This window comes from Octodon degus, unplaced genomic scaffold (assembly GCF_000260255.1).
Source record: "Octodon degus isolate 3935 unplaced genomic scaffold, OctDeg1.0 scaffold00089, whole genome shotgun sequence".
Classification (NCBI taxonomy): Eukaryota; Metazoa; Chordata; class Mammalia; order Rodentia; family Octodontidae; genus Octodon; species Octodon degus.
Genome location: NW_004524665.1, coordinates 4,428,141 through 4,439,625, shown reverse-complemented (window position 1 = coordinate 4,439,625; position 11,485 = coordinate 4,428,141). Strand labels below are relative to the sequence as shown.

The window sequence follows — 11,485 nt, the reverse complement described above, 5'->3', positions numbered from 1 at the left end:
AAATGCAAATTAAAACAAAACTAAAATTCCATTTCACCCCAGAAACATGGTTACCATCAAAAAAGCAGCCAATACCACATGCTGGGAGGGCATGAGGAAAAAGGAGCCCTTCTCCACTCTGGGTGGGAGTGTGCGCTGGTACAGCCACTGTGGAGCTATGTGTTGAGATTCCTCAGAAAACTAGGATTAGAGGTCCCATTTGACCCAGCTAGTCTTCTTCTTGGTATCTTTCTAGAAGAATTAAAACTATCACACCACAACAATGCATGGGCACCCATGCTTACAGCAGCACAGTTTCTTATAGGTAAAGCTTGGTGACAACTCAAATGCCCGAGAAACCAAAAAAAAGTAAAAGTGGAGTTTTTATACATTGGAGTATTACTTGGCTATAAAGAAAGATAAATTTGAGGCTTTTACAAATCCATGGATGCAAATACACACAATAATACTCTGGATACCATAAAACTAAATATGAAATACAGTAAATGAATCACACTCACATTTGCAAACATTGTACTTTCTCCATGGTGTAGGAAAATGAAATAGTAAATAAGATTCAAAAGGCAGAATCGATGTTGTGAAAGGAAAAGGACTGCTTAAAAGTAAAGAATAACTTGGACAAGGAAAGAATATAATAATAATATATATTATATTAATGTATATAAATACGCAAGGTATATGCATGGAATATATATATACACAAGATAGCTATGATAATTGTATTACTAATTAATATTAGTCCATTAGAAGGACAGCAAATGTCTATATTGTTTGATTAATTTTACAGGGCTATATCAGATAATCTGATCAAATAATTTAAAGCTGAAAGTGTGAAATATACTAACCCTTGTTTATTTCCCTCTGTCTTCTTTAGAAGTTTTGTATTCATTTTATTGCTTCTCAATGATCTTGAACATAAAACTATTTTCGAAAAAGAATACTATGAGCACATTAATAAACCCAGCAACTCTGTGCCTGGCACTTCACACTATTGACAAAATAAAGAAAACATTGAAATATTTGAATACAAAGAAAACAGCTAAGGGGCCGGCCAGATAGCCCAGGGGACTAAGGCACCTGCTTCAGTTGAGCACACAGGCCAGGTTTCAATCCCTGGAATACGGTGATGGCCCTGCCCCTGGGGTACACTGAGACATGGATTGAGACTCGGCAGGGTGGTGCACGCCTGTAATCCCAGCACTTGGGAGCTTGAACACAGGAGAATCACTACGAGTCCAATCTACATAGTGAGACCCTGATGACCCTGGAGACCCTGTGACAAATACACACACAAAAAAAAAAGAGCTAAAGGCCTTTACTATAAGTTCTGCTCATGAAAGGTAAACGTAGAAATAGTTTAAATACTCCTCATTATCAGATGATTTTTAATAAGTTGTAACTAGAGAAATTTTTAAAAAGTATTGAAAGAACATGTGAAATGTATAGATTTTGGCATTTGTGTCTATTAATATGAGAAAGTGAAAAATTCAAGGAACAAAATAGTTTCTACTATATTTTCACATTTCTATTTAATCACAATGATGGGAAATTTTGCATGAGACAGACACCTATCTGTGTTCTAATTTCAACATTAGAAGGCACCACCACACCGGCCCCGCCCCAGGGTGCACTGACATGGCAATTGAGACTGGGCATGGTGGCATGTGCCTGTAATCCCAGGTCCTAGTAGGCTGTAAACAGGCAATCACTACAAGCCCAATCTAGTAGTGAGACCCTGAACACCCTACAGACCCTTCCTAAAAATATAAAACAAATAAAATTAAAATATAAAAATTAGAAGGCATGCACAAACGTATTCTGGAACTCTTTCCCTCCAGTGGAATCATACAATTGGCATAAAATGTAGTTTTTACTAGCATTTTTTAAATGTATTTGGTATAGGGGCACACTACATGGCTCAGAACAATAGTGATCCAGCACTGGGATGACAGGGTTTCTGGAAAGTCCCACTACACCAGGACTCAGTGGCCCGAGCAGCTGGTGCAGCATGTGGTGCCAGGGATCAAACCCCAGTTCCTCTGATTCCCTAAGCAAGCACTTAGTCCCCTGAGGTATCTCGCTGCCCTTCCTAGCATTTTTGAGAAAGACAGTATTAAAAATTCAATCTTCAGTTCATATACCAATTTTCTACACGTTTACATAAGCAAAGTTGCTGCATGAAATTTATGAACATACATGTAGATAAAATGAAATGAAAGAATCCATTGCATCAGGAAGACAAGTGCAACCAACGGAAGGGACATATCATGGTAGAGAGGAATCTTTTCATTACTGTGCAATGTCCGATGCCCTGAATGTGCCAAGGGAGAGAGGACATACCTCCAACAGGGGCTTCCCTTCATGGCAGTTGATTCCACCAACAAAGACCACGTTGGGCATCACGGGCCGGGGAAAGTCCAAAACAAAGTCCGTGCGCAACAACCAGATTGATGGTTGGCTGTAGAGATCATACATGCTCACTGTTGTTTGGAGAATTTCAGCAGCAATTTCTAAGGCACTTTTATAGAAATAACTGCAAAATAAACGTTCCTCGAGGTGGGTAAAAAGATTCTGCACTCTCTCCTGGAAGGTCATGGTATCTGAGAGCCCTGAGAATAATCTGGGAACATAAGATAGAGGAAAGGGGCACTGCGTACCTTCTTCAAGAAGATGGCAAAGTACTACCTTGGTGAAGGCCACCGATGGCAGTGATAAATATTTGGCAGTGATTAAACCACATAAATCAAAAGGATCCATTAACACTGCGTCAAACAAAGTTGTTTTCAAATACTCAACTATTCCCTTTATATTAAATAAGTTTCTACAGCGTGTAAAGATGACGTCAAACAAAAGTTTGGATGAACCTGTTGAAAAAGAGTACATACTTTGCGGTGGAGTTTTCCACTGAGTGTCAGCAAAGGACTGAAACAAACGATTCAACTCCTCCAGAGAGAAAGAAGCTGGATAACTCTTCACTGTGTAATTCAGTGACTGTCCCAGATGCCAGCTAGCCTCTGGCATGACGACGACCACCTCGTGTCCTCTCTGGATGAGCTTCTCCAAAACCAAGCGCATAGTGAACCAGTGGCTCCCATCCATGGGCACCACCAGCAGCCTGCCTGCCTGGGCAAAGCCGGATGCCAGCAGCAGACACAGGCACAGAGGGAGGGGAGCGGACGAGCATGCAGGAGCCATGGGGACCGTAGCCCAGAGCCTCCCAGCTGCTATACCCTGCTCCTGGAATATAATGGGTGGAACAAGTACAGGCAGAGCACCTGCCAAGGAATGGGTGGAGCTTCACACGCTTTCACATGCAAAATGACGGGACTGAGAATGAGTTACTCAGAACAATGATGATTAATGAAGTACACTGGCTGGCACTCCTGCTTAGTACATTTTCCATCAAGGACGGTCTACAGTCATTGTTCAATAAACTATCATGTCCTGGCCTATATGGAAAAGGGCCAGACTTGTTCTTCAATGGATGTGTACTTTACGATATCAGAAAGATGGAAGGCAAAGTGTATTTGAGAAATATTTCTATTCCCAGAGATTGTGAAACAGCACAGATTAGATGTTCTGTTCACAGGAGCCAGGACTTCCTTCTCAGAATGAAATTTTCAACCCAGCTCCTGAGGAACCACTGCAAGGCTCTCACCCTGACTCTTCACCGGCATCAACTGTGCTTCCTCAGCTCCCTGCTCTGGATCGCCCCTGCTGGGAAGACGACTCTTGGTCTCCTCAGGTTTGCTGAGTCATTTCCAAATTCTTGGAGCCCACTGACATATGATCAATACCTCACAAGCCTCACTTATCCACGTGCTTTTAGACCTTGATGAAGGCCCTCTTCCAAAGGTACAAAGCCAATTTTTCTCATTGATTTTGCATCACTCCACACAGGGGGCCTAGAATAGTTGACACATTGTGTCAACTTGAGAAGTTTAGGAGTTTAACTCAACAGGGGACCAGGGTTCTCACTCTGTAAACATCCTTATCACTAAATAGTCTGAGTGCTATACTGCCCTGAGGAGGGGATAGCCTGCCTACAATATAAGGGAGAAAAAGAGGCTTTTCCTAGCTACACCACTCCTTTTGCTCTTTCTGATTTTGCTCTCTGGTGTCGACTACAACTCTTCACCTTGTGCCATGCCACTATGACTTGGAGCTACTGATTACAGACTGAGAGCCACATAAAGGGAGCTAAATAAGCCTTTGCCTCCTTAAGTTTGACATCAGGTGTTTTGCCTCAGCAAAGAGACAAAACTAAGACATGGGATTGGCCCCACAGTCTAGAGAAGAGAACTGGGCCTTCCTACAGTTGTCCTAGCATTGCCCACACGCGTCCTGGATGCCCACTCCTGGATCACACTCAGGGAGCAGAGGGGAGAATTGCTTCAGTAGATGACAGGGGCAGGCAGAAACATGTGAAGGAGGCAGGGGTACAATGCCTGCATGCAGATGGTGGGGCTGGCTCACTGATGCTGTCTGTGGGGCTCTGCCCAGAGCGAGCTTCCTGCCAAACTCACAAACCAGAGTTGTATCTGAGTCGGTTGCAGGAGGAGGCACAGAGGAGAGCCTTGTCTAGCTTGTTCCTTTGCTGTTATTTGCCCCATGTAGGATCATAGCCCACACTGATCGAGAGCATTGCAGAGCACTCCCACTTCTCAAATTGCAGAGAAGCCAAGGAATTAGGACGGCTCACACAGGTGGTCTAGAACCAGACTCACTCAACAGGACTGCAGGGACACTCACTACAATCAGAAAAGCAAAGGCCAACCTTGGGGCATTCAAAAACATGGGGCTGCTGCTAACAGACATGGGTTGCAAAAGTCCCACTGATTCTGCCCAAGGTTTCCAAGATCCCACCTTGAAAGGGAAGGATTCCAGAGCTATGCAGTCTTCAGCAGTGGAAGCATGGCTCATACTTCCCCAGGAAAAGCCTGCTGAATTGTAGATCACGGGCTACACCTTCACCAAGGGCCACCTCCAAGGACCAGCAGTGCCAGGCCAGGTTTCTCAGCTTCATTCCACGGCACAAGGAACCACAGCCATACTCAGCCAGATGCTCCAGCGGACTGGTGGGCGCACTGATTTCTTTCTCTAAGCCTGGATCCCAGGAAGCTTCCAGGCCCAGTCAGCAGAAGAGCTGAGATGAGGCCTTGCCTTCCTCCATGCTGACGAGTTTGCCCTCGCAGAATGAAGTGCAGGGATCCAGCTGGATCTCACTGCAGCCATCTTGAGCTGTAACTGCTTTGATGCCAGAATAACCTTGACCTGCATTCTCTGCATAGATTCCCAGCAAAGCACAGTAAACCACATCCAGCAGGAGAGGATCCAGTGCTACGTGCCGGGCCCTGTGCTTCTTGGGCCAGGATGGTGCCTTTCAGCTTCCATCATAACTCTGTACAAAGCTGCACCTTTGGCCAAGAATGAAGCCCATATTCAGCTGGCCACACACTAGCCTGCTCACTCAGCAAATTTGCCATGATCCAGCCTACTGCTGCGGCCCTGCACTGCCACTTGGCCTTTGACTCCATGTAAAGAAAGCATCCTATGTGATCGTGAACCCATCTGCCTCTTCTCTACTCTTGCAAGCTTCTTCCCTGGCACTGGTGGGTCTACATTAGAGGTGCCCAGAATGCAGGAGAGAGAATAAATACGAGCTTCAGGCCTCTGCCTGCCAGGGAATCAGTGAAGGCCTCAACAGCAAGTTTTCTTTTTTGGAAAACTACCAAAGAAAAACCCAAGGGTTCCGAAGAGCAAAGGATCATGGGAGAAGAGAGAAGGAAAGGGACAGGACATGAAGGGAAGGAGAGATTGGGGGAGATCTTCTGAAGGCAAAAACTAATGAGAAATACACTCATGAGTGTCACTACATTTTTCAGCAGATATTTCAGCTGAAATTCTGCAAGCAGAGAGGTAGGGAGAAAATACATGCAAACTGCTGAAAGAGAGAGCTGGCACCCAGTGATATTGTATTCAGAACAGAATAACTGAGCGACAATTAACAACCCTCCCAGACAAGAACAATTTCTGGAGCGCATCACCACTATGCTTCTCTACCAAGAACTGCAACAGAAACATCTTTCCATTGAAATCTAAAAGCACTAATTAATATCATTACAGAGATGCCTGAAAAACACACAGAGGAATCCTTGGAATACAGCCATATTCAGGGTTCACTAGACTACAATGATGATGTGGCAGAAAAAATTCCCCCTATAGCAAAAGAAGAAACTTATAAACAAATGTAGTGCAAGTAGATTGTCCGCGCATGGAAATGACAATATTATGTACCTTCTTAAACCTAAGCATAAAGAAGGGTAGACAGGGAAAAGGGGGAGAAAAGAATTAAGATACAGTACACAGGTAATATTCCCATGCTGAATGTCATAATATACATGACACACCAGGAGCCATAAAGACTAAAGTTAACAAGAATGTGAGTGACGCCTCTGCACTCATATGACAGTTGCTCCGGTCACCACGCTGGTGATTCAGCATGCCTGGAGATCCAGGACCAAGGCCGCCCCTGACTTTCATATTCTTCCCCTGGTTAACTTCAGACCTTCTCTTCTGTGCTTCACACATGAACCAAGCCTTCCCAACCAGCATCTGTTACAATGCCATACCTGACCATACAAACTCTAACCCCAATCCAGCCCAATAAACCCTTTGTCTCCCTGCCTCCTCTGCCCAGGGCCCTTGCAATCTCTTGTGCAGCCCTCCCTCACCCAGTAATAAGGGTCACTTTGCCTTTCTCCTGCTTCTCATTCAGGCCACAGGAAGGACCTTACAATCTGGTAACACGACCCCCGTCACTGAGACTATAGTTCCTCATAGCCTCTCCCAGTGTGAGCTGCCCCCAGCAACCAGCTACCCTTCCTCTTACCCCCACCTCCGCCTCTGCCCCCGCCAGCCTCCATCCAACACCAACCCAGCTCAGCTCTCACAGGGGAGCCGCCTCTCATTCTGGAGTTCCTGCCTCACTTTCCCATTCTCTCTTTCTCTATCTCTCAAAACTCCTGGCCCACATCAGGGTGCCCCCTCACCCCAGGGCATCCTCAGGCCTTCCTCGGGATGTCCCTTTGTCCTCTGGGAGATGATCCATGGCAGTGACAGACACTTCTCTGTCATACCCCACTATAATGGTATGAACTAGCTTTCTCCTTGGCTCACGTTTTTTTTTTTTTTGTTTGTTTGTTTGTTTTTTTGGCTCACCTTTAATATGGTTACTATTTCTTCCCAACCAAAATATAAATAAATAAATAAATAAATAAATAAATAAATAAATAACCTCCTTCTGCCATTTGTGGGCCTGCCCATTCACTCAGGTGTTTAAGTGCCTGCTGAAACAAAGCAGTCAGGCTCAGGATGCTGTCGTTGGATCCCCTCATCCTGAATCCAAACCAGACCTGCCCTGAAGGAATATGAGTGGCCAAAAAAAACCCTCCTATTTCTTCCTAACCCCCAAAGTACACACTGCTCAGTTGTCTCTTATGAAACTTAAACACCGTTGGTCTCTGGGAAACCATGAAGTGAAAACAATTTATCTTTTACTGCCATATGTCTTGGTCCCAATATAAACGTGATAATGGCAACCACTGGCTCAAGGAGGGTACCTTCCATTTCAGTACCCTCTAAGACCTGGAGAACTTCTGCAATTGTAATGGAAATAGGCAGAGATCCCCTATGTAGAAACCTTTATTGCTCTCAGGGCATACCCTTCCCTCCTTCAGGCATGGGGAGTTGACTCTTTTGGCTCACTGCACACCCCTAGAAGGCCCTTCCTGTCCCCTATTGGATGCCTCTGCAGACACTCTTGACAATCTTCCTCCTGCTTTTGCTCTTCTTCTGCCATACCCTCAAGCCCAGCCTCCACAGTTTGCCCATCCAGATCCTCTTGCTTCATTTCCATCTCACCCCTCGACCTCCTTTACCTTCCATTCCTCCTCCTCCTCCTCCTCCTCCTCCTCCTTCTCCTCTTACTCCTCCTCCTCCCTTCCTCTTCTTCCTCCTCCTCTGCTACTCCGCTGTAGCCATTTTCTTCTCCTGGACATAGTATTCAGTCTCACTGTCCCACCCCCGCCATCTTTGAGCCAGCTTTTCCTCCCTCTCTTGTACTCAGACACTGCTTTCTCAGCTGCAACCTCTTCTCCCCCTCCAGAAACAGGATGATCCCAAGGGGCTGGTTTGCATTCATGTCCCCTTTACCCTCCCTGATCTATTCCAGATTTCTCATCAGTTAGTCGCCTTCTCTGATGATCCTTATAACTACAGGAAGCAGGTCCAATTCATCATTAATTCCTAAAATCTCCACGCTAAGGATCACTATCACCTCACCTTGACCTCCCAAAAAAAGATAGAGCTCTGGGGGGGCCACTGAGGAGTTAGCAGACCAGACACCACACCAACCCTAACCACTCTGCAGGTGCAGCTGTGCTTATAGATGGTGACACCCACTGGGACTATTAAGGTCCCAGTGCCTCAGCCATTATGGCCACTGTGGCTGGCTGCTTGATTGCAAGACTGAGGAAAATTACCCACAAGGTCACCAATTACCCAAACTCCATGAACTAACCCACCATCCTGATGAAAACCCTGCTAATACTTTAACCAAATATACCAGTGCTGACCTTCAGTTCCCTGAGAGAATGACCTTCATGAAGTCTTACTTCATCATCCAATCTGCTCCTGACATTCATCCCAAACTTGAAACCACAGATCTCAGCCCTCAGATCCCACAAGCAGACCTATTGAATCTGACTTTCTGTATCCTTCACAGTAGAGAGGAACAAGTAAAACAGGACAAAGAAAAGAATGCTCAGTTAATGGCTGTGGCAAGCAGGACCCCTCTCCAAACCAAAACTAAACAACACACTGCTACCCGAGCCCCTCCCAGGGTGTGCTTCAAGTGTAGCAAAGAAGAACACTGGACATGAGCCTACCCCAACCCATGGCCACTGCCAGGACCTGGACCCATCTGCAAGCTCAAGAGTCACTGGAAGTGCAATTGCCCCGGACAGCACAGAGCTAGTGAGTCATATAGTTTTCTGTTCCCACAGGAGATCTCCCCACTGTGGCTGGATCATCACTAAGTGACCCGCTCAGTCTCACCACTGAAGAGGACTGGTGGAGCTCAGGGTCCATGTCCCCCATCAAGATATCTTTGCCATGGGCTGGTGAGATGGCTCAGTGGTCTAAAGCACCTACTTAGAACAAGCTAAGCTAAGCAAAGCACAGGGGCCGTGGTTCAATCCCCCAGCACCACATGCCAGCCAGCCTTGCCCCCTGGTGGGCTGAGCTGGCCACACACACTAAATAAAATAAATAAATAAACAAAGAAAATAAAGAAAAAAAAAAGAACTTTAAAAAAAATTAAAAAAAAAAAAAAGATATCTTTGCCTGAGCCCCAAGTCTCACTGCACAATCAGGTATAGCACTGTCTTTTCTTGTTGACATGGGAAACACTTATAGTGTTCTTCCTGAGTTTTTCAGGCCACTGGAATCGAGCTACAGTTCTTCTTTTGGAGGTGGACAGCAAACCTACACAATCACTCCAGACAGGATCCCTCCAATGCCAAATCCACAAACATTTTTACTCAGACCCTCCTTGTCATCCCTACTTCCCCCAGACCCTTGGGTAGAGATCTCCTCCAAAAACTCCACTTCTCATTCTTCTTCTCTCTTCCCATGGCACTCATCTTCCAAACTCAACTTCTGCACGTCACCACTTCATCCCTCCCTCTTTCTCTTTCCTAGTCAATGCTATAGCTTGGTTCACCTCTAATCCTGCTCATTCCACTCACACTAACCCTGAGCTACTTCACCTCAGGGATCCCTCAGCTTTCCCTTGTGTTCCTCAATATCCAATAGCCCGCACACACTAACAGAGACTCAAACCCATAATCCAACATGTCCTCGACAATGGTTAGCTTAAAACTGCCCATTTGCCTTGCAATACTCCTATATTCCTATACTCAAACCTAATGGCTCTCATCATTTAGTTCAAGATCTCAAGGTTATCAACAGTACAGTTACATCAAACCACCCAGTTGCGCCAAAGCCCTACTCCATGCTCTCATATGCCCCCCTTAACTACCCACTTTCTGGTGCTAGAACTCAAAGACACCTTCATCACTATCCTCCTATAGCTTGATGGTAGGGACCTCTTTGCCTTCACATGGACAGACTCATATTTCCTCCAGTCCCTACAGCTCACATGGAAGGTCCAGACTCAGGGATTCAGAGATAGTCCTTACTTCTGTAACCAAGCCCTGGCTACTTCCCTGGAAACCATCAATCCCAAACCTAGCACCTTCCTCCAGTACATAAACAGTCTTCTTCTTCCCCCTCCCAGGCTCTGGCCACACAACATAGAACTGCCCTTCTCAACTTTCTCTCATGTCATCGTTTCTCCTGCCAAAACTCAAAAGCTTCACTGAAGGTCAAACATCAAGGGTGTTCTCCCTCCCACTACTTGTTCAACCACTCCTGATTACAAAGCCCTCCTCCATGGCCTTCAAGGGTCTACTACAAAACAACAAGTTCTAAAAAAAATCCTTCTCCAATTTATGGGGGCTTGCGGGTTAGCTCAGTTGTTTAAAGCACCTACTTGGGCAAACTCAGTCAGGTTCAATCCCCAGTTCCACAAGCCACACCAGACCTGCCCTTAAGGCAGCCTGAGCTAGCCAAAAAAAATATCCTTTTCCAACAAGTTCTACCATTCCCTGATCTAGCTAACTACTTTTGCCTTTGGATTCCTAGCTTTGTTTCCCTGGCTCAACCTCTCTATAATGTATGCAAGGGCTCACTGTCAAAACCTCTTGGCCCTACTACTCCTATGCATACTTCAAGAGGTTCTTACTCTCCCAAACCTGACCCCACCCTTTACTCAATATACTACCTCTCAAAATCATAGTGCAGCAAGAGTCCTTGGACACAAAAAGGGCCCTTCACTCCAAGCAGTAGAATACTTATCAAAACAGCTACACAACACAGTTCACAGAGGCTGATTGGCCTCCAGAAGGCTCCTGCTTTAACCTTACTCTTGCTTACCAGGTCTGCAGAGTCATCTTCGGAAATCTGAGAAACCCTGACCAGATCCCTTACATTCAGGCTTGAATTGATGTTGTCCATGACCCTCGGAATGGCTCAAGTTTTGCCATTCTGGATGCCTTCCCTGGATGACCGGACAACCCCACATGGTCACGCTGGCTGCTCCAGCTGACAGAAGGAAACCTGCAACCTCAGACCATCATCCTCAGAACCCGCCCGTTCCGCCTGCTGCCTGGTACACAGATGTGGGGGGCGATAGAATGCTCCTGTTATGTTTTCCCTTATTTGGGCAAGAAGTGCTGCAGCACCAATCCCTGCTTTCCTTGACATCTTCCTGTGGTCCTGGATCTTCACTACCAATCCACAACTAGTCCCACCCAACTACTTCCACTATACAGCTATTTAGACCCTGTTCACTTCCTCAATA

At 45.8% G+C, this 11,485-nt stretch overlaps 1 protein-coding gene across 1 annotated transcript in view; it reads right to left on the bottom strand.

Moving 5' to 3' along the window:
* Window positions 1-2,289: 2,289 nt before the first annotated feature.
* The window catches only part of LOC101572437 (UDP-glucuronosyltransferase 1-9), a 25,474-nt gene continuing 16,278 nt past the window's right edge, over window positions 2,290-11,485 (bottom strand). Inside the window, exon 2 of the mRNA XM_004637407.2 lies at window positions 2,290-3,231. Within this exon, the coding sequence (XP_004637464.2) occupies window positions 2,290-3,231 (942 nt within the window). The remainder of the gene's footprint in view (window positions 3,232-11,485) is intronic.